This window comes from Phascolarctos cinereus, unplaced genomic scaffold (genome assembly GCF_003287225.1).
Source record: "Phascolarctos cinereus isolate Bilbo 61053 unplaced genomic scaffold, phaCin_HiC Scaffold_4;HRSCAF=312, whole genome shotgun sequence".
Taxonomy (NCBI): domain Eukaryota; kingdom Metazoa; phylum Chordata; class Mammalia; order Diprotodontia; family Phascolarctidae; genus Phascolarctos; species Phascolarctos cinereus.
This window is the reverse complement of record NW_027555847.1, coordinates 634,783,169-634,806,875: the sequence shown is the minus strand read 5'-3', so window position 1 is coordinate 634,806,875 and position 23,707 is coordinate 634,783,169. Positions and strand designations below refer to the sequence as shown.

Here is a 23,707-nt window from a genome sequence, read left to right as displayed (position 1 = left end):
GTTTTCCCTCACTGGAAGTACTCAAGGACAGGTGGGGTGGTCACTTGTCAATGGTGGCCCGAGAAGGGAATCTTAGCCCAGCACACAGTGTATGACATACAGTAGGTGTTTAATAAATGCTGGTTGATTCATTAACTGATTTATCAGTTCCTGGTTGGACTAGGTGACACTCAGCTCCTCTCCTTCTGTGATTGTGTTGGCCATCCTTAAGCTAGACCATATTGTTCTTAAAAACTAAACACTTTAGTAAAGTTCTCCAGCTGTCAGACTGGAAACATTCGCTGGAAAAAAATAGAGAAGCACTATATCAACAGTTGGGCTGGCTCCCAGATAGAAAATATACATTCACGCTACTACAAGCCAATTTAAAACTGCCACATAACCAAAACCCACTGAAGTTGTTTTTGCCAGAAATGTCTATGTAAATAAAGCCGGGGTAAACAGTTTACTTTACCCTAACTTCAAATGCTTCTAAAATTATCCAGGAATGAGCCTGAGGGAGAAGGGAGGCCTGCCCCGCATAGGAGAGTTAATGAGATGTCTCCCTACAAAAGTAACTGTCTTTAAGCTTTTGCCCATGCATTATCACAGAAGATTGATGCCATAGAAGACTTGGAAGGAAAGGGCCAGATTTCTTCTCCTGGGCTGTGTTCTTATAACTCTATAATCTCAGTATTTATGGAAATGAGAGCAAAGTGAATTTGTTTCCATATTCCCACCATTCCTGCATCCCACCATTCACTGCACATCCACACCCCCATGCCCTCCACTACCAATGGGAAAGGCAGAGCCCCAAGAGAACGTGGACTGCATTTTATTTATTTCCCCATTCCTAGAGCCTAGCACAGTGTTCCATATATATTAGAGCCTTCTGTTTCTTGAACTGGAAGCCAGAATTCACCCTAAGAGTTGGGTTTTTAGCTATAGCGTGGAAAAGAGGAATGTCCAAGAAGGGATAAGTCTGCTGCTCAGATCAGGTGGAAAGTAATCATGGACAATGGAGACAGAAGTCAGAGCTTTAGTTTGAAAAGAATAGGACAAGGGGCAGCTAGGTGGCACAGTGGATAGAGCTCTGGCCTTGGAGTCAGGAGGACCTGAGTTCAAATCTGATGTCAGATACTTGACACTTACTAGCTGTGTGACCCTGGGCAAGTCACTTCACCCTGTTTGCCCCAGTTTTCTCATCTATAAAATGAGCTGGAGAAGAAAATGGTAAACCCCTCCATCATCTTTGCCAACAAAACCCCAAACGGGATCACAGAGTTAGACACATCTGAAAAGACTGAACAACGACAGACGTGGGCAAACGGACCCTTAAGTCAAAGAGAAGCTAAATGTTCAGGGTAATAAAAGTGTTGCTGCACAATGAAGAATTATGGACTGTGTCAAAATCTTTTGAACTTGATTCAAAATTGTATTAAAACAAGTGATTGCTATGTGCATGTTACATTTTTTCAGGACGTAAACATTATAAAGTGCATTGTTATATTAGTTATTTTACTTTGTCCTAGGTAATTTGCATACCTCTTTTACTGCTAAGGCACTGTCAGTGATCTTTGAAAGATCATGGTGAATTGGAGAGGTATCACAGTACTGGAGAAAAGCTAATACTGTCCTAATTTTCAGAGAAGGGTAAAGTCTGCAAGCTTTGATGTCTAGCAAAATTCCAAATGGCATTATGAAATGGATGATTAGCGAACACTTAGAAAAAGGAGGCATAATTACAAAGAATGACGATCATTTCATCAAGAACAGACCATGCCATGCCAACCTCATTTCCATTTTCTGGTCAGGTTATTAAATTTGTAGGTCAAGAAATTGCTTTCCATATACTTTAACTAGACTTCAGAAAAGTTTCTAATGAAATATCTCCTGGTATTCATATAATTTGATCTTCAGCTGTACTTAGAGGCCTAGCATCCGTAATGAAGGAGGTAATAGGGCCCTTATTCTCTGCCTTAATCAGACTATATCTGAAATACTTTGTTCAGTTCTGGGTGCCACATTTTAGGAAAGAGATTGATAAGCTGGGGAACACTGACAGGAAGGAGGTCCAGATGGCATAAGGACTTGAAACCATTTAACATGAATATTGATTGAAGGAAATTGGAATTTTTTAGTCTTAAAAATAAAGGAAATAGCAGGATCATGACAGCTGCCTTCAAGCATATGAAAGGCTGTGATGTTGAGTTATTGTGCAGTCATGTCCAGCTCTTCATTTGAAGTTTTCTTTCATATTGGGGGATGGGAAGCAATTGGGTTAGGTGACTTGCCCAGGATCACACAGCTAGTAAGTATCTGAGGCCAAATTTGAATTCAGGTCCCCCTGACTCCAGGGCTGGTGCTCTATCCACTGTACCACCTACCTGCCCCTTTTGTCTTAGCAATGTTACTGGAGTGGTTTGCCATTTCCTTCTCTAGTTCATCGGACAGATAAAGAAGCTGAGGCAAACGAAGTTAAGTGACGCGTCTGTGTCACACACTGGCACTCTAACTACTGCACCACCTACCTGCCCTGTGATGTTGAAGAGGGCTAATATTTGTAGATGTGTCCACTCATTGGATTGTAGAGTGAGGGACACAAAACAGAATTAAATATGATCCCAGATTACAGGCCCAGGGGCCTGGGAGGATGCTAATGCCATTATCAGATGGAGATACATTGAAGGAAGGGAAAGCTTAGGCTAGAAGAGGATATGTTCAACTTGAGATGTGGTGAGTTTATCTTTATCTATAGTAAGCCTGAAATTTTCCTAGAAGTCCATAAGCTTGTAAGTCCTCAACAAAGACACTTCTGCCTGACTATCAAGAAAAACGGTCCTCATGCTGAGTGAGGTTCAACCTGCCCTAGCATTTTATTAGTTGTTTGTTTGCCAATCAGGAAGAAGAGTCAATTAAACCACGAGTAGTGCAGTTACCCATGCAGGGTAGGGGTTTTAAAACTTGGAGTGTTGCCAACACACTAATACAATTTCTTTGCCTGACAGCGGCCCTGTAAATCTGAGAAATGACCTAGTCTTGGATGGCTGAACCATCTGTAGCTCTTTACATTTTGCAAAGCCCTTTAAATACCTTCTTTGACGTTCACAACAACCTTGCAATGAAGATTTTAGTATTATCCCCTTTTTACAGCTAGTTAAGTAGTTGGCCGACAGGATTCAAACCCAAGTGACCCAACTCCAGGTGGTCTATTCTATACACTACCTCATGTTGCCTCAAGCGAGTAGGACAAAGTACCTATCCATCACCAAACTGACCTTGGATACATGGAAAAGACATTCACCAGGCTGCTTGGACAACCAGCTCAGTCGGTCACAAACACTTATAAGAGCCTACTATGCACAAAATATTAGTGCTAGGTTTACAAAGACAAAAGCAGGACAGGCCTTGCTCTGAAGCAGCTCATATTCTTTGGGGCAAGACAATATGTGAATATGCAGTTATATACAAAATTGATTCAAAAGAATTTTTTTTGGAGGCAATCAGAGTTAAGTGACATGCCCAGGTTAACACACCTAGTAAGAGTCTGAGGTCAAATTTGAACTCAAGTCCTCCTGACTCCAGGACCAGTGCTTTATCCACTGTGCCACCTAAGCTGCCCCTGAGACAAAGGAATTTTGAGGAGAAGGGAACCAGTTGCTGGGGAGATCAGGAACATTTTTCATATACAAGATGATGTGTGAGCTGAGCTATGTAGGAAACCAAGTATTCTAAGGCCAAACCAATAAGTAACTTAAAAGGTAAGAAAAGTGGGAAGGTTTGTGGCAGGGGAGTGGAGAAGAAGTGGAGTGAGATGGGGGATGTAGCAGGGGTGGATTCATCTGGATCTGGGATTTCATTGATGTAGGTGACTCCCAGTGTGAAACTCCCTCCACCGGCATAGGTAACTCCTCTTAAATGTAAAGTTTTGATGAGTTACCTATCATCACACAGCTAGTATCTGTCTGATGCAAGTACTAAACATAAGTTTTCCTGACTCTAGCACCAGACCTCTATAAGAAGATATTGACTAAATTTTAGTTTACAAAGTGCCAGGTTTTTAACATAAATTGTTAACATGCAACACAGACACCGCAAATGTAAATACTTTAAATACTCCATAGACTGAATATATCAGAGATTTCAAGTTCCTACAATAATATTTTAATTATAATATCTCTACTTATCTCACAAGGATATTTTCTCTCTTTTGCAGACGAGGAAACTGAGGTTTCAAATTAGTAAAGTGACTTAAAGTCATAGAACTAGTAAGTTCTATGACCAGAGCCCAGGTCTTCAGATTTCTGAACCAATATTCTCTTCCTTCCTAACTCACAAAGTTGTTGGAAGAAAGGCGCTTTGTAAAATGTTGAAGTATTCCACAACTGCGTTATTATTGTTATTATTTCTACTACACACCATGTTGTCACTCCTGCAGCACGAGAGTAATATTTTAAATGATTCTGGGGAATGTTTACTGTGAAGAGGGTCATAAAGTAGATGAGCTGAGGCAGGAGGAAAAGCATTAGATAGAATTTTCATTGGAAAATCATATCTATTTTAACAACTCCATGAAAGACACAAAAATAGCATTAAGTTGTTAAGGGAAACCACCAATATTTTGAGCACATTGCTAATGTTTGAAGGTCACTATCAAAGAGGGAAACCACAACCTCCCACAAGATGTCCCCTGGTGACTCCAGCTTCGGCTTTCACAGGTCAGCTTTCATGAAGAATTTATTTTCTTATGAATAGGAGTACATCTAAAGTACTGTTTTTCTTAAGGATATGTCTAGTTATTTACTGTGCTTATTATAAATTGTCCAAGAGAAGGCCATGAATACAATATGGAAAGTGGTGTAGCATATTAGGAAAAAAGCATTGAACTGAGAATCTGGAGATGAATTTGTATCTCAACTCTGGCAGTAGTCGTTACCAAGTCAAGTCAATTCATATCTGAAAGCTTCAGTTTTCTCACCCTTAAAATGAGAAGGTTGAACGACTACTAGTTGATTTCTAAGGTCCTCTATCTCTAAAATTCTGTGTCCTGTGTTCTAATATTCTGTATTCAAAGGTCCCTTCTGGCTCTAACATCTTATCTTCTAAGGCTCCTTCCAGCTTTAACATTCCATGTTCTATGTTCTAATGTTCTATTTCATGAGGCCCCTTCCAGATCTAACATTCTAAATTTTATGTGTTTACATTCGGCTTCTAACATTCTACATTCTCTGGTCTCTTCCAGCACTAACTTTCCATGTTCTATGTTCTAACATTCTACATTTTCTGGTCCCTTCCAGTTTTAACTTTCCATGTTCTATGTTCTAACATTCTATATTCCGAGGTGCCTTCTAGCTCTCACACTCTCTATTTTATGTTTTAACATACCAGTTCTAACATTTTATTCTAAGATCCCATCCAGCTCCATAATGCTCTGGTCTGTGTCCTAATCTTCCATGTCTTAAAGCCCTGTCCAACTCTATAAATCTATGATTCTATGGTTTTTATGTGGGCTGAGGAAAACTTTAACATATAAAATTCCTGAGGCAGGGATATAAAGTGAATTTATTTAATCTTTGTGCTCTCACAGTGGCCATAAAACAACTCAGAATAGCTTAAATTTCAGAAAGCACTTTAAACCAACATAGTCATTCCAGTTAAATTTAGCCCATATTGCTGTGGTGTGATATTTAGAGTACTCAGCTTTATAATTACCAAATCATACATTGTGAGACTGAACCCTAAAGGGACACCATCCCTGGGCAATGAAATTTGAGATTAAGATACTCCATTTGCAGCCTGAGAAAGACTCTTCTCTGCACCATCTTTGCCTAAGGTTGGGCACTGTTTCAACGAATCATACTTAGTAATACAAATAATTAGAGGAATTAAGGTATAAGACAAAAGGCATCTAGATTTCAGGAAATCATTTGGCAAAATTTTTCATGCTACCCTAGTAAGCCAGATGGAAAATGTGAGCAGCTTCCTAGTACAATAGCATTGTAACCAATTGTGACCTTTTGTCATCAATGAATCAGTGTCAATATGAAAAATCGTTCTCGTGGAGTAGTGCAGGGCTTTGTCAATTACTCAGATGAAAGTTGAGATGGCATACACTTACCAGGCAGGAAGGATAGCTAACATATCAGATAGCAGAATCAGGGTCCAAAAGATAAATAGCACAGGTACAAAGGATAACAAAGATATGGCTAGACATATAGTTAATTTGAAAAAAGGAATTTTAGTAGATCAGAAAGCTCAGCATAAGCCAGTACTATGACCTAACTGGGCAGGTAGGTGGCACAGTGGATAGAATGACAGGCCTGGAGTCAGGAAGACTCCTCTTCCTAAGTTCAAATCTCGCCTCAGACACTTATTATCTGTGTGACTCTGGGCAAGTTAGTTAACCCTGTTTGCCTCAGTCTCCTCATGTGTCAAATGAGCTAGAGAAGGAAATGGCAAACCGCTCCAGGATTTTTACTAAGAAAACCCAAATGGAGTCACAAAGAGTGGGACATGGCTAAAACAACTGAACAACAATATGACATGACTGCTAGAAATATTAACTAAATCTTAGGCTACTCTAAATGAAGCATAGTGGTTTCAACTACAGCATGGCTAAAAGAGTATGATCAAGATGAGGAGGAGGCTTACAGCCAGATCATACAAGGAGGGATGATTAGAGTTAATGAGGATGTTTAGCATGGAAAAGAGAATTGAAGAGGAAATGAAAGGTTTCTGATGGGCTATCATTAGGAAAAAAGATTAGATTTGTTCTGTTTATCTCCAAAGGAGAGAACTAGGGTCAATGAATAAAAGTTATAAGGAAGGCAAATTCTGTTAATGTCACCAAGAACTTTCTAACAATTTGAAAAAATAGGATAAAATTTCTTAATAGCAAACTCAGCACTAGGAAGCAGCTGGTGGTGCACTGGATGGGAAGCTGACTTGGAGTCAGGAAGACCAGAGTTCAAATTTAGCTGCAGACACTTATTAGCTGTATGACCCTGGGGAAATCACTTAAACTCTGTTTGCCTCAGTTTCCCAACCTCTAAAACAGGGATAATAATAGCACCTCCCTTCTAGAGTTCTTACAAGGATCAAATGAGATAATATTTGTAAAGTGCTGAGCACAGTTCCTGGTATGTAGTAGGTACTATATAAATAATTATTCCCTTCCCCTTTCTACTGTAGAGATTCAAAAGCAGAAGGAGAGGGATCTCTGTTGAAGATATTGTAGAGATAATTCCTGGGAGGCTAGAATAGTCTTAAATTTCTTTCCAATTGTAAGATAATAGGATTCTAACTTGAATCCACTTCCTTCTAAATGCTCCTCCATGTGCTAAGTTCCATTTCAGTAATATTCTATAATTTCTAGTTTCTTCCTGTCCTCACCATACACATTCATTTTTTTCTTTTAGTTCTGTTTGGTTTTGAAGCAGATGTGATTTTATTGATGTAGGGAAGTTCTAGAAAGAAAACTCCTTCTATCACTGCAGAATGACATCTATAATTTTTATCTTAGAGTTCATGGGGCACTGAGAGATTAAGGTATAGGCCCATAATCACACAGTCAGTATCTGTCGGAATCAGAATCTGAGCTAATAATAACAATGATGGCTGGCATTTATATAGCACTTTGGGGTCTGCAAAGTGCTTTACAAATATTATCTCTTTGAGCCTCACAACAACCCTGGGAGGTAGTTGCTTTTATTATCTCCATTTTACAGTTGAGGAAACTGAGGCAGACAAAGGTTAAATTACTTGCCCGGGGGTACACAGCTTCTAAGTGTCTAAGGTTGGATTCAAACTCAGGTCTTCTTGACTGATCCAGAACTTTAGCCACTGAGAGTATTCTTTTTTCTAAGGTCAATATTCTGTCCATTGTACCTTAAAACAAACAAAAAATCTAAACCTAACTCATTTTGAAAGATATTGTGTCACTTAAACCCACTAAAGCACAAAGACAGCATACCAATATCATGGAAGTCAGGAAGAGAGGTTGCCGAGATGTCCTCTAGCTGGGACCTCCATGTAACATTCACTTCCAGGCGTTCCACAGTTAGGCACTCCACCTGCACTGTAGAATCATCACAGACAGGAAAATAGGCAGTACTCCCAAAAGTGTTCACCTACACCAAGACAAAGACCTTTGGGTTAAGAGAGTGACTTCTGTCTTTTTCAGAACTATAATCATGACTACTACAGTTTCAACTCATTTCATCTACTATTAATATGTAAACATATTACTCTAAAAGATTCTATGATGATGCCAAATTATGTCCCCCTATGTGTAATGAGAAATGGGAACTATATCTCTCTAGATAATAGAGAAAGCTTGTAACTTCTTTGTTCTTTTCCACTGACCAACTACAAAATGGATTTAATTACGTGAGGTAGAAAGGACTTAGAGGCCATCTAATCTAAGCCCCTTGTTTTACAGGTGAGGAAACTGAAGCCCAGGGAGGGAGGTTAAGTGACTTGTCCAAAGTCACAAGATGGCAGGTATTGGAGGTAGCATTAGAAACCAGACCATCTGACTCTAGAATCAGTGTTCTTTCCAATGTAACAATCTGCTTTAAGATAGAAGACTGAATCAATAATATGGAGAATAATGTAGCACAGTAGAAACCAGGTCTTCTGACTCCTCTATGACATAATTTTAAAGACATTAGAAAGTCTCTTGTCTTTATCCCCCAGTGACTATGAGGCATTTAGCAATAGGAAGCTAAGGCATTGGGCACAAGAAAACTCATGTTTAGGGATCAGAGAATAATCCAATTTATCTGGATCATAACATGAATGAAGGGAAGTTAACAGGCGATGAAGCTAGAAAGGAAGGCTGGGGCCAGGTCATAGAGAGCCTTGAATGTTAATCTTGGGAATTTATGCTTTATTCTGTAGGCAATGGAAAATCATTGGAGATTTTTGAGCAGTGACTTTTACCACCATTCTGCTCCACCATGTCCATATGATCTCTTCCCCTGTCATTAGCTCCTAAATTTCTATTGCTAAACTCGCGAACTCCTGGGAACCTCCTTTCCACACAACGTGGGTGATTCTTGGCCAGTTGTTATCCACATAGATGAAACACTGGAGAAAAGGGAATGAAAGTATTACAACTAGCATCTTAAGGAAATACCTGATGGGTCTAGGACAAAAACTATGCTTTTCAACATATTCTTACACACATTAGTCAGAGCTCACGAGAGTGTTTAGCATTTGATTCCTGATTACTCAAAGGTTTTACTCAATGACTCAGCCAAGAGATTCATGGTAAAATGCAGCATTCACAAACACAAGCACGTGACACAGGCATTCTTAGGAGAGGTACCAGCATGATTAACAGAAATCGCACTGGACCCAGCACTGAAAACCTTGCACCACAGTCACGTAACCATAGAAGAGTCATTGAATCTATGAGCTTCAAGTTGATCTTGTTTACCTGGGGCATCATAATACTATCTATTCCCCAGGGCTATTGTGAGGAGCAAATAAGATAAGGAGCATGAAACAACCTGAAAACCTTGAAGAAATATGGCAATATAAGCTGGTAGTAGTAGTCACGGCGGTGATAGTAATATGATGAATGATTGATTATTAAATGGGCATTTAAAATATCCCTCTACTAAACTGCAAGTTCCATGAGGACAGCAACCTATACTTTTTTCTAAATTTTGCATTTATCCTAAAGCAAGGGTTCTTAACCTGGGATTCTAGACTCCCCCCCCCCCACCAAAGAGTCCATAGATGGATTTCAGGAAGTCTATAAATTTGGATGGAAAAAAATACATCTTTTCATTTGCATTTCATCTAATTATTAATATGGGCAACAAAACATTATTCTGAAAAGTCCATAGATTTTATCAGAGGAATCTATGACACAAAAAAATGTTAAAAAGGATAAGAATCCCTGACTTAGTGCCTATAATGGTGTTATGCATATAGTTGGCAGTTAAGAAATGACTATTGTTAAATAGTATCAATATATAGGTCATATATATTGCCCCTGTGCTCCAAACTCTTCAGTGACTCTATTGAAGAACGTTGAGAGCCAAGAGACTTTAATTTGGATCCTACTTCAGACACTTACTAGCTACATAATCATAGGCAAGTCATTATAGCTTTCAGAACCTCAGTTTCTTAATGTGCAGAAAAATGGGAAGAATAATACTTGCAGAGGCTTTTTGCAAGGAAAGCATTTTGTAAATCTTAAAGTTCTGTATAAATATAGATAATAAGTACTGATATTTCCTACTGAATAAAGTCTAAACCCATTAAACTGGCATTCAAGAGCACCCACAATTGGGCTCCAACCTGTATGTCCAGTTTATTTCTCATTGTCCTCCCCTACATACTCTACAATCTGTTGTAGACTGTAGGACTGTTCATAGACCATACACACACTCTGTTTTCTTGCCTGTGTACCTCTGCTACATGATTCTTTACTCCTATATTTCCCATATTCAAATCCTGCTATTCTGCCTGATACTCAAATTCCAGCTCAAATGTCACTGAGTTCATGAAGCCTTCCATTATCTGCTTATCTACAGACAAGGTCTCCCTCATCCAATCTCAAACAACTGATAAGTATTTATTAAGTGCTTATAGTGTGGCAGGCCCTGTGCTAAGGACTAGGGAGAAGGAGGAGGAGGAGGAGGAGAAGGAGAACAAGAGGAGGAGGAAGAAGAAGAGGAGGAAGAGGAGGAGAAGGAAGAGAAAGAGGAGGAAGAGAAGGAAGAGGAAGAAGAGAAAAAGAAAGAAAACATTTCTTGTCCTTAGGGAGCTTACATTCTATCTAGCTATCTAGTTATCTATCTGTCTGTCTGTCTATAGATAGATTTATATATATCAATATGAATGGCCTGGAGTCAGGAAGACTCATCTTCCTGAGTTCAAATCTGGCCTCAGACATTTACTAGCTATGTGACCCTGGGCAAGTCACTCAACTCTGTTTGCCTCAGTCTCCTCTTCTGTTAAATGAGCTGGAGAAGGAAATGGCAAACCACTCCAGTATCTCTGCCAAGAAAACCTCAAATAGGGTCACAAAGAGTTGGACATGACAGAAATGACTGAACAACGACAACAAAATATAAATACAGAGTAGATAGAAGGTAATCTAGAAGGAATGGGCAGCTAGGTGGCACAGTAGATAGAGCTCCACACCAGGAGTCAGAAAGAACTAAGTTCAAATCTGATCTTAGACACTTACTAGTTGTGTGACCCTGAGCAAGTCACTTAACCCTGTTTGCCTCAGTTTCCTCTTCTATAAAATGAGCTAGAGAAGGAAATGCAAACCACTCCAGCATCTCTGCCATGAAAGCCCCAAATGGGGTCAGAAAGAGTTGGATTTGAGTGAAATAACTGAACAGCAAACCTTAGAAGGAGGGGCACTAACAGCTGGGGCACTGGGAAAGAACTTCAAGAGGAAATGAGTCTTAAAAGAAGTTAGAGATTCTCAGAGTTTGGGAGGAATAGCATTCCAGTCATTAGGAACTGCTAGTACAAAGGCATGGAGGTGGGATTATGCATGTGGAACAGCAGGCAGGCCAGCATTGCTGGACCACAGGGTATGCAAAGGGGAAACAAGAAAGCAGGAAGGCTGAAAAGCCATGACGTGGTCAGAATGTGAAGGGCTTCAATGCTAAACACAGAGGTCTCTATTTGATCCTAGAGGTAACAGGGAACCATGGGAGTTTATTGAATAGGCAGTGGTGATGTGGCCTGACCTGTGCTTTAGGAAAATCACTTTGACAGGTGTGCAGAGAGTGGACTGGGGAAGGGAGACATTTGACGCAGAGAAATAATTTAGGAAGTTATTTCAATTGCCCTAGTAAGATGTGAGGAGGGCCTGAAATTCATGAGATTTAAAATTGGATCTGAGATGTCATTGGTGCAGAGCCTGGGGCCCTGAGACATTAAGTGACATTTCTAGGATCACACAGTCAGGTTGTGTTAGAGGCAGGACCTGAACCCACGTCTTCAAGACTCCAAGGTCAGCTGTCTACCCACTACTCCACAGTGCTATTCTACTTTTCATATGGAATTTACATTCTTCTTGGTATTATATTTATCTCTCTGTATCATCTTCAATTAGACTACAAGCTCTTTGAAGACAAGCTGCTATGTGTTGTTCAGTCATTTTTCAGTTGTGTCTGACTCTTTGTGACCCTATTTGGGGTTTTCTTGGCAAAAATATTGGAGTGGTTTGCTATTTCCTTCTCTAGCTCATTCTCCAGATAAGGAAACTAAGGTAAATGACTTGCCCAGGGTTATAAAGCTAGTAAGTGTCTGAGGCAGGATTTGAACTTAGGAATATGAGTCTTCCTCACTCCCACCCCAGTACCCTATCGGCTATCCCATATAGCTACTTTTTGAGGATGGAAGACATGTCGTGTTTACAGCTTGAATAGCTTAAAATTCAACTAAGGCTTTTAGAATATCTTGTGCTTTCGTATTACCCTCAGAGACAAGCACAGGACATTGTACTTGAGATGGAAGGGGGTAAAGGAGAGGGAGTTCAGGCCAAAGATTTCACAGGTATCGGAAGACTCCCCTTGTGGAAACATCTTCCACCAAAACACATCATCGACTCATCTGTAACATATAATCTTAGAGATTGTCTGAGCCACTGAGAAATTAACTGACTTATCCATGGCCATATAGATAACAGGTTCCAGAGGAAGAACCTGAACCCAGGACTTCTTGACTCCAAATGACACCTTCTAGCCACTGAATCATACAGTCTTTAGTAACTATATGTTGGGGACTTAATGAATGTTTATTGAAATTGCCTAGCGCAGTGCCTGATAGGCAATTCATAGAAGCTTGTTGAACTGGATGGATGAATGCATGAACGCATACATGAATGAATGAATGCATGCATGAAGCATGATTGTTATCTGACCTTTCTTGGTTATTGGGGGTAGTTGACCACTAGATAATGCACCAAGTACAACAGTGAGAGAATTTAACAAAAAACACTTAACTGGGGCAATGGAACTCAGCCCTAGGTTCCAGAGAGAGAGAGAGAGAGAGAGAGGAAGAGAGAGAGAGCATCTCCCACAACAGAGCAATAATTCAGCTACAATTCAACACATGCAAACTTTAAACAGGAAAACAAATGATGTGGGAAATTGTTAGAGCATGTGGGCCCTGGAGGACAAGCAGACAACAGAGACAGTAGATAATGAAAGACCTTAATTAGGGCCCGACCAGATGTTTCTTATTCTTTTCCTCTCTCCAGTCTGGCTTTGCTGAGTTCTGTGTCTCTATGACTCTTGTAACTGCCCTGCTTGGGACCAGAGGACCAAGACAACGTGTTTATTTTGTTCTATGGTCTGGTCCTGAGTGTGCTGACTGCGTGTGACCTACCTCACATGTTTGCTGGTAGGTAAGCATTTCACAAACCTTTAAGTTTCTTTATTAGTGTGAATAACAGCATTAGTGCTAGTGTTATTAGCAATAGAATATATAGAGGCAGCCCGGAAATGGGTAGAGTGCTTGCCTGGCAGTCAGGAAGATTTGGGTTCAAATACCACCTCAGCTGCTTACTAGCTGGGTAATCTGAGGCGGGTCACCCTCTCTCAAATTCAGTTTCATCAGCTATAAAATTAGGATAATGATGACATCTACTTCATAGAGCTGCTGTGAGGATTAAATGGATAGAAAGTGCTTTAGTAAACCTTAAAATCCTATATAAATTGTATATAATTACTGTTGTCATAATACATAGGTCTTTGAAAGGCAGTATAGCATAGTTGAGAGAGGGTGGAAATTGTAGTCGGGAAAATCTGAACTCGAAACTTGTCACTGATGCATATGATGTGATCACTCAGCTTCACAGTGACCCATACCTGGAAGATTCTCAAAATGAAATCATAGGTTTCTAGCGTATATGTGTAAATAGATAGATTAGATAGATAGATAGATAGATAGATAATTAAATAAATAAATATACACACACGTGTGTATGTATGTATGTATGTATGATACTCATCATCAGTATCATTGCTATTAGTTATATAGCATCTACATGATGTATGTCAATCTCTAGATATAGACACATACATATGTATCTGCATATAGAGCTATATTTGGTATATGTACATACATGAATTCATATATATGTTATTGTCTTTGTTTATAGGAATGACAAGGTTTTATCAAGTCACAGTGGAAACCAGCTTGTGATACAAATTTAGCCATGAGCTCTGCTAACCAAGAGGGCTTTACATTGCTTTCAGCCGACAGGACCCCTTCTGCCCCATCACCAGTAGGAGACAGGACTGAGCTGAAAATGTAGGTTATGATGGTAAGGTCTTCTGTAGCAAGGACACCTTTAACAGGACCTGAAGAAATGATAATAGGATGTAGAGAGATAGATAGCTACATGCACATATGTATATACACATACATCTGTGTACATATACAGTACATATATACATACATATAGATATATGTATAAACACACATATAACATATTATAACATATAATTATGTGCACACATTAACAGGGTGTATATATATATATGTATATATATATATATGTATATGTATACATATACCCTGTTAGTGTATGCATATAATTATGTGATACATAGTTTAATTAGTTTGTTAATTAAATGTGTATAGAGAGAACTTATATATATATACTCACACATTCACATATGTATACAGTGCATACACATATATACATATACATATATTGTATGTGTATATATATATGCATACATGTGGGTACATACACATATGTGTTTGTATATATATATATATATATATATATATGTCCATATACCTATCTGTATCTATATACGATGATTCTCATTTTACACATGAAGAAACTAAAGTCTCAGAGAAGTGAATTGTCCTGGGTCGTATGTCTAGTAAGTGTAGAAGGTGGTATGTGAAGCCATGTCTCCTAACTACTAGAACAGCACTGGTTCCAGTATCCAGGCTACCTCTTAATTAGATAAAGTGGTTTATTTGTTTTATCTCCCTCAACGTCTTAAAAAAATCCCCTCTTAGTAATCACCATTTACCTCAAATCATGGAAATTTTTCAAAGTTCCCACTTTAAAAAATATTGGCCCTTCAATATTAATGGTGTCAGTGGGTTAATGGGGTATGTAACACTCTATGCCTGAAGGGTCCATATCACCAACTGAAAATCTTGCCCTACACCAAGTTCTCATTCTAGCTCAGGCATGAGAAATACCTGAACCTGACAGAAGCCACGGGCCTTTAACTCATCCAAGATGAAAATCTGGAAAGCCTGGAGTAAGCCGGAGTAGTCAGCACTGCACATTTTCCCTGGGGGAAGCTGAAGGTGGAATTGTACTTGGGTTTGCACAGTCTGCAGCAACTGGAGCTCTGTAAGCACATCAGAATGAAGAAGCCATCAGTATTGTAACTTGAAATTTTTGCTCTGTAGAAAAAAGTTTCCTTCAGTTACCTTGGAAACTAAGAGAAGGATAAGAACAGCACAGGATGAAAAGACCTGGACAGGTTACAACCTGCTTCATAGAAAGAATTCCCACACCAAAGATGGTGAAGGAATTCTAAGTAATGCCATACAGGCATCATTCTAAGGACATAGAGATGCTTAGTCCAGACAGAAGACTTTGGGAGTACTTGATAGCGGTTTTCAAGTATTTACATGGGGGTCTGAGGAAGAGAGATCAGAGTTGTTGTGCTTGGTCCCAGAAAGTAAAATTAGTAGTCATGGGTAGGATTTATAAGAAATAGACTTAACTATTTTCTTTTGCAACGTGACTATTATGAAAGTGTTTTTGCATGACTACACATGTATAACCCATATTGAATTGCTTGTCTTCTCAATGGGATGGGAGAAAGTGAGGGAGGGAGAGAATTTGGAACTCGAAGTTTAAAAATGAATTTTAAAAATTGTTTTTACATGTAACTGGGGAAAAATAAAATACTAAATAAGAAAATAGACTTAAGAGGACTATAAGGAAAAACTTCCTAACAATTAGAGCTGCCCAGTGGTGAAATGGGCTCACTACAAAGGCATTGAATTTGTATTGCTGGAGGTCTCCAAGTACAGGCTGCTTGACCAATTCTCAGGGATGCTGTCCAAGGAATTGTTACTCTTTCAACTCCATGATTTCTGAAAGTCTCATCCTGCCTGATTCTTATCAATATGTTCCCAAAAATCAGCTCAACACACTGAAGCCCCTCCCTCAGGTGAGATACTAAGAAGAATGAATAATGGTCCCTGCCCCCAAGGAGGTTATAATATGATGTAGAAGATGAGACTTGTACAAAAACCATAAAAGAGCAAAAGAGAATGTAGATGCATACAAGTACAAATACAGTAGGCCAACCAGCCAATCCCAGAACCCCAGAATTTCAGGGTTAAAAGAAACCTCAGAGGCCATCTAGTCCAACCCCCCCAAGCCCCCTAAAAGGGATCCCTCACAGCATCCTCAACGAATGGCCCCTAGACTTTACATGAAGAGCTCCAATGAGGGAGAACCTACCACTTCCCAAGGGAGACCATTCCATTTTGGGATAACTCTAATCATTCGAGCCTAAGTTGCTTTCTTTGCCTTTTGTTTTGGTTACCTCTGCCCTCTGAGGTTAAATAGGACAAGTCTAATCTCTCTGGCACATGACAGCATTACCACTAAGAGTGTGATGCTACTGAAGGGCAACAGATGAGAGAACTATCAGAATGAAGAGCTATCTTCACAAGGTCTGGGAAAAGGCACTCCTCACATCCTCGGGTAGAGGAGCAGGATGCAGATTGATCCTGGCCATCCTATACCTGTAAGTGCCTGTGGGTGCACGTGTGTGGGCAGCAGAAAGGACTTCTAAATGTGAAATCCTGAGCAGTCATGAAGTGGCCCTCAAAGATGCCAATCCTTTGGAGGTATGGATTGCTGCAGAAGTAAAAATGACTTGATCCTGCAACTAAACGCTCCCAATCCACCCTATGGAACATCTGGAGCTCATCTGAAATAAAGCATTCCACTAGAGCCCTCCAGTTTGCAGCTTGGGCATTTCTTTGATTACCCAAAAAAGTCTATGTTGAGTTTTCAAATTAAATACATACCCAAACATGCTACATTCACAAAAACCATATGGTTGGTTGCTGCTCTCTATTTTTGAACAAGACCAAAACAACATCACTATGTTGGAGTCAAGGTACAGTGTGTTCAGCTGTGGCTGATCAGACCAAGACAAGCTCAGAAGGCTCTACCACAAGTCAGGCACAAATAGTCCACAGGAACATTTGGAGTGGAAATGTCTCGAAATTTGCACATCTCACATTTCTTTTAAGCTATCGCAATTCTGCTTCACTCATAGAGCACAGCACCTTCTTTGATGCAGGCATGCCGTGCTGGGCAGTCCTGTACCTCCCATGACATGCAACCAATTCCAGGGTTTTTCAAAGAGACCTTGAGAGTATCACTTATTCTGACCTCCACTTGTGTGAGTTCTCCATAAAATAGTCTTTTGGGCAAACATAGCATTTGAACAACATGGCCATTCCATCAGAGTTGTGCTCTCTGCAATAGAGTTTGAATACTTGGCAGTTCAGCTTGAGAAAGGACCTCAGTGTCTGGTATCCTATCCTGCCAGGTGATCTTCAGAATTTTCCTAAGACCATTCATATGGAAGCGATTTGGTTTCCTGGCATGGTGCTGGTGTACTATCCAGGTCTCACAAGCATACAACAATGAGGTCAACACAATGGCCATGTAGACCTCCATTTTGGTATGCAATCTAATACCTCTTCTCTTCCACACCTTCTTTTGGAGCCTCCCAAACACTGAGCTCACTGGCAATGCGTGCATCAACTTCATCACCCATGTGTACATCCCTGGAAACTACACTACCAAGGAAAGTGGACTTATCCACACCATTTAATACTTCTCCATATGCTGTAACCAATGGCTCCACATGTTTGGTGTGTTGTTCACTGGCTGGTGGAGAACATTTGTTTTCTTGGTATTGTTAGGACAAAATTATCACAAGCAGCAGAGAACTGATCCATCTTGGCCTCAGAGGCTGCACTGAGTGCATGTCATTTGTGAACAAAAAGTCATGCAACAACTCTCCTTCTGCTTTAGTTTTGGCTTACAGCTTTTTCAAGTTAAATAATTTACTGTCAGTGTGGTAGCTGTCTTTGATGCCATTTTCGTCCTTGTCGAAGCCATCTGATAACATTGCTAAAACCAGCATGCTAAAAAGCATGGGAGCAAGCACACAGCCCTGTTTCACCCCACTGGTGACTTGGAAAGTGTGAGAACATTATCCATCATCCAGAACCCATGCAACTGACATTCAATACCGATGAACTTCTTGAAGCATTCAATTCAGCACTCTGCATCACACATTGTCTTCATCATTCTCATACCCTGTCTATTTCTTCTCTTTGCAATGACATAGTCTACTAAATGCCAATGTTTCCTGTGAGGGTACCTACATGAAGTTTTGTTGTGTTTAGGTAAAAGGAAGACAGTGTTGGTGATGAGAAGATCATGAGATGCACAAGTCTTCAGTAGTAAATGACTATTGCTCCTGCTGGTTTTGACTCCATTCCTCCCAAGGAGTCCCTACTATGTCTGGTAATCTTTGCTTACTCTGGCATTGAAATCGCCCAAAATTATAAGCTTGTCCTCTTTCAGCACAATGATGATGAGGGTCTCCAGGTCTTCATAAACTTCTTCTTTGGATTCATCAGGGTTCAGTGGTGGAGTAGTACTTTTCTACAAGTGGCAATCATGTTGTCAGGAGTCTGCTGTTCATTTCTTTTGCTAGATGTACAAGCTCATTGACTAGATTAGTTTTGATTGCAAAACCTATTCTAGTGGCCATCACTGTGGCCACTCCAGAAAAAATGTGTATCCAGCTCCAACTTCGGTAAGCTGGCTTCCATTTGCCAGCCTTGTTTCACTCAGGGCTGTTATTTGAATGTGATACCTATTGAGTTTCTTGCAATCAGACCTGTTTGACTTTCAGGTCTGTCAGATTTCATGGTATCCATAAGCATGAACACAGTCCTGGTACTGATGGCGAGTGGAATCATCTTTGCAAAAATTTTATACATTTTTTTATGTTTTGACTGCAGGATAGGATCCTTGCCTGCTCCAGTAAGCAGGCCAGGATTGGATAAAGCAGACAATTTTAGCACACCTTTTCACTTCACACTAGTAGGTAAGCAGAGTGGTATTTCAAAAAGGCTGCTGAGATACCCAGGGGGTTGCCAAATCCCACTGCTGTTTCAGTCCAGTGAGAAGGTGACTCTATCCCCTGTGTGCAGGGTTGTGACTACAGCTTCTACTACTACCTACTACCTTGTAATTACAGATGTATCCACACCTGCTGCTTCATCACTTGCCTGTCACCATAGGACTTTGAGGTAGGTAAAAGTGGTAAAATGGTATAGGTGATCTCTTCCAATTTGTGCATAAATTGGATTGAAGTGCAGAGTTGCGTGAAGTCATCAACCTCACTTTCTCTTCCAGAACCATCAAAGTTCAAATGGCAAGACAAAAGTCCAGATGACTGGCAATGGCTCAGGATGCAGTGGATGACCTTGGCATCTTTGATGTCTAATGAAGCTCATAATCTCCGCAGTACCTGCTTAAGCTGCCCTCATGGTAGTTGTAACAGATTGTTCTCATCCACCTGTTCCACTGGGGGAAATCTTCACTTGCCTGAGTTAGACACCTCCCTAACTCGCTGAGGGGTTCGAGACCTCTTGGTTACTCTCACTCTGGGTTAGACCATCTACCTCAATGGTTTACTGGGGTGTGGCTGCTGCACATGCTACAGCTTCTTGGAGCCATTGGTGAGAGATGGGTGAATCAAGTGGACGCCACACATAGAAAGCAGGCCTGAAAAGGGCTCAGCAAACCTCACACAATTTACCTACACTTGATTCTACAAATAAATACTCCCATTCCACCCAGTGGAACATCTGGAGCTCATCTGGAATAAGGCATTCAACTAGAGCCCTCTACTTTGTAGCTCAGGCATTTTTTTAATACTAAAAAAAAGTCTATGTTGAGTTTTTAAATTAAATAGATACCCAAACACGTTACATTCATAAAAACCATATAGCACCTATGGGAACACCACATGACTAAGTGAGTTATAAAGAGAGATCAATTCCACATCTACTTACTCTGACAAGCTTGGGGCAGAGGAGGCTCTGAAATCCAGCGCTGATTCTCTACATTGCATAAAAATGGCCCCTGAGGCAAAGCAATATGATAGCCCTGGCGACACCTAATCTGGCATTGCTGTATAGCCTGTCCTTGGTTCGTCCCCTTCTCACAAAGAACTACTCCATGGATTACACCAGAGGCTCTAAAGGGCAGTAGACACTGAGGACCTAGGAGGAATGGGACATAAATGATTGACATTCTTAAGTATTAATACGTGCAAAGTGGAAGAAAGATGTATATTGCCCAGATTACAGCAATTGCAAAGATAGCCCCTTGAACATATATCTTGGACAGGCTTTGGGGATGGATAATGAGCTCGGCTTAGAACTGGGGAGGGGGAGGAAAAAGGGAGAGGATCTGAAAGACTGGATCTCATTTGGGAAATTACAGTGCTTCAGTGATTCCAAGCCGCTGGCTGACACAAAAATCCATCTCTTTAACATTAAATGTTCTCTCAGTGATGCTATAGGTCTGAAAATCATAGAACATAACAACCTTGAAAGAATTCCGCTCATGGGTAACCTGAAGAAAATGAAAAGACATACAGGGTACACACGTAGGCTGTAACATATGGCAAACAATGACTCATGCAGGAGAAGTAACATAAAAGTCCCTGGAGAGACATTATGAGGAAGGAAAGCTCTGGATTTGGAAACAGGAAGACCTGTGCCCAAATCCTGCCTTGAACCCTTACTATGTGACAATGGACACATCAGTTAACCTGTCTGAGTAGTTTTCCTAACTATAAAATGAGGATGATAATAATATCTGTGGCATTATACCAGGCAGCATGGTACAGTGGGTAATAATTTAATTACTATTTACATTGCAATTTAAAACTTGATTTACAAATATTATCTGATTTTATCCTCACAACAACCCTGGGGCTGTTATTATCCCAATTTTACAACTGCAGAAATAGGCAGACAGGGGTTAAGTAATTTGTCTAGGATCACACAGCTAGTAGGATTGGATTTGAACTCAGGCCTTCTTGAGTCCAGAGCTTTATCCACTGTGCCATTTAGCTGAGATCATAGATTCATCCAAGCAATCTAAATAACTTGAGTGGAGCTCTGGAAGATGTAGATCCAGAAACTGCCCCTGGTGAGAAATTTGCTTAGTTATTAGATTGATCAACAAAGGTCTGCAGCCATAAGCCAGTGATGTTCTTCAGTAAAGAAGGTAGAGTTCTCCTCACTTGCCATCTTCTGTGTGGTATCATATTTATGTGGGCATTTGCCCTACTCTCTCTTTACCATTAGATTATAAACTCCTTGAAGACAACAGTCATGTCATCTTTGCATTGCTCAGCTCCTCCTTCCTCCTCTTCCAATGACTAGCATAAGACCTTGTACAAAGCAATTACCATGGGTGAAATTATCGAAACTCCAATAAAGTGATAATCTTTATAGGCATACACTGTCCCTTAGGTTTCATGGTAACTTTTGGGGGTAGGGAGGAGAAGAAAGGGGGACAAGTGCAGATGGAGATCCAGAGCTATCATTTCACAGACATGGAGAAAAGCTTCCAATGTGAATTGATGCACTTCAGCAACTACCTTTAACTTTAAATCCAAAAGATTTGCCCGGGGCTCTCAAGATTGGGTGACTTGCCCACGGTCACACAACTCACATTGTGAAAGACAGGACTTAAACCCATCTGTTCCTTACTCCAGCCACTGCCTCATGCTTCTTCTGACAGCTATTACATCAATTTATAAATAATGCCACATCTCTCACTTACCAAGTGGACAATTCAGCGTCTGGCATTGCTTCCATGCCTTCACTCTCCCTTTTTTCCCAGTGCTTAAAATGCTCTTTTCATCTCAACTAGAAAGCCTAATTACCCTAAAAGGCACAAATCAAAGGCTACCTCCTCTATAAAGCCTTCTATGATCTCTCAATGCCTGGGGTCCACGTACCTCCGAGGAACTGAATAAACTTGGATGGGAAGTAAAAGTGAACCTCTAACTGAAACATAGCACCTCTCTCAATGATGAAGGTAGGCAACAAACCTTATTTTGAGTAAGGGTCCACTGGCTTCACCAGACTACCAAATAGATCCAGGACACAAAAACAGATTAAGAAGACAGAAATGATCACTACCTCCTCTGAAAGGCTCTTACACTTTACCTTTCCACCTTAGATAATAGATATTGGTGTCTAATCTTGTCTCCAAACTATAAGCTCCATAAGAACAGGGACCTTTTTTTTTTTTATCTCTGAGAGCAATTGTTCAAGACCTATTCATTGCATCACATTGGATTTTCCTCTTGTCTAGTGAGAAATGCAGACTAGATCCCAGGAAAACAGTTCTAGAGCTAGAAAGGATCTTAGAAGTAATCTAGCCCAACCCTTCCTTCTACTGATGAGGAAACTAGCTCAGAGAGGTTGAATTACTAGACCAAGGTCACATATCTAGGAAATATCAAATACAGGACATTCTCTCAGATTATGTATAAGTACTTAAAGGATCTATGATTTCCTCTGTTGTAGGCAATTCCTCCAGAAATGCAGATTACAGCCCCTCCATCACTTGGCAGGCAGCCTACAAGAACTTTGGCGTCCAAAATATTAATCCCTCTGCAGCCAGCCTAGTGAGTAGCCTCTCTGAACTCAGCCAGGCTTTTCCCCAAATGACCAAAGTAAAATCTATTGCAAAGTCAGGCCAGTTTGGTGGCATGCTCCAGGGTGTGAGGTCCCCTGACATACAGTACAACCTCAGAGAGCTCAGCATTACCATTGTACCATCATAAGGCATTGGAGTAGGACTTAAGGGGAGAATTATTGGGGCAAAAGTAGAGATTACTCCTCAGGCTCACTTGTAGGCCCCTGGATTCTTCTTTACTGAAGGAAAAACAATTCTTTTCACCCTAGCTTCAATGGAGACTTACAGTCTTATGCTTTATGGAGGAACAAATGGGACTGTGGTGAATGAGGTCTCTGAGGATTTTTTAAACTTCTTTTCTCCTTGGATTAACAGTGTAACCAGCCCCATAAAATGATAGGGTTAAGTTAAATGATCCCTGAAGTTATTTTCCACCTCAAAAGTGATTCTAGGTAAATAAAACAACGTATATGAAATCCATTGGAAACAGATGTGTTCTATAAAGCAGTCTCAACAGACGGAAATCCATCAAGCTGGAAAGGTTCTGTATAAAACCCTTTGAGAATTCTCCATTGCCTACTCAATAAAATCCAAACACCTTCAAGGCCATCTACAACATGTCACCTATCTACCTTCCCTGCTTTGTTTCATACTAATAACACACTAACACATACACACACATACAACATGCCTACCAAACCATTCACAGTCTCCAGTAGATATACCATATTTTCATATCTATAAACCTTTGTTCATTCTTTTTTCCCATTTCGAAAACTCTCTTTCCACCCATCTTTGCATACTAAAGTTCTATCTATCCTGGAAACCCTAGCTCATATGCCATCTCCTTCCTGAAGGCTCAAATACTCTTCCTGCTATGGTCTCTCATCAAACTTTGTGACATTTTTTGGTGTGATCATTGTA

The 23,707-nt window shown here is 40.2% G+C and overlaps 1 protein-coding gene across 1 annotated transcript in view; it reads right to left on the bottom strand.

Annotated features, from left to right (window-relative positions):
* Positions 1 to 23,707, bottom strand: part of TG (thyroglobulin) — a 364,454-nt gene that overhangs the window by 290,513 nt on the left and 50,234 nt on the right. The window contains exons 17-19 of the mRNA XM_078151800.1: positions 20,134 to 20,343; positions 15,193 to 15,347; positions 7,952 to 8,108 (exon numbers count right to left, since the gene is read on the bottom strand). Coding sequence (XP_078007926.1) covers positions 7,952 to 8,108; positions 15,193 to 15,347; positions 20,134 to 20,343 — 522 coding nt within the window. The remainder of the gene's footprint in view (positions 1 to 7,951; positions 8,109 to 15,192; positions 15,348 to 20,133; positions 20,344 to 23,707) is intronic.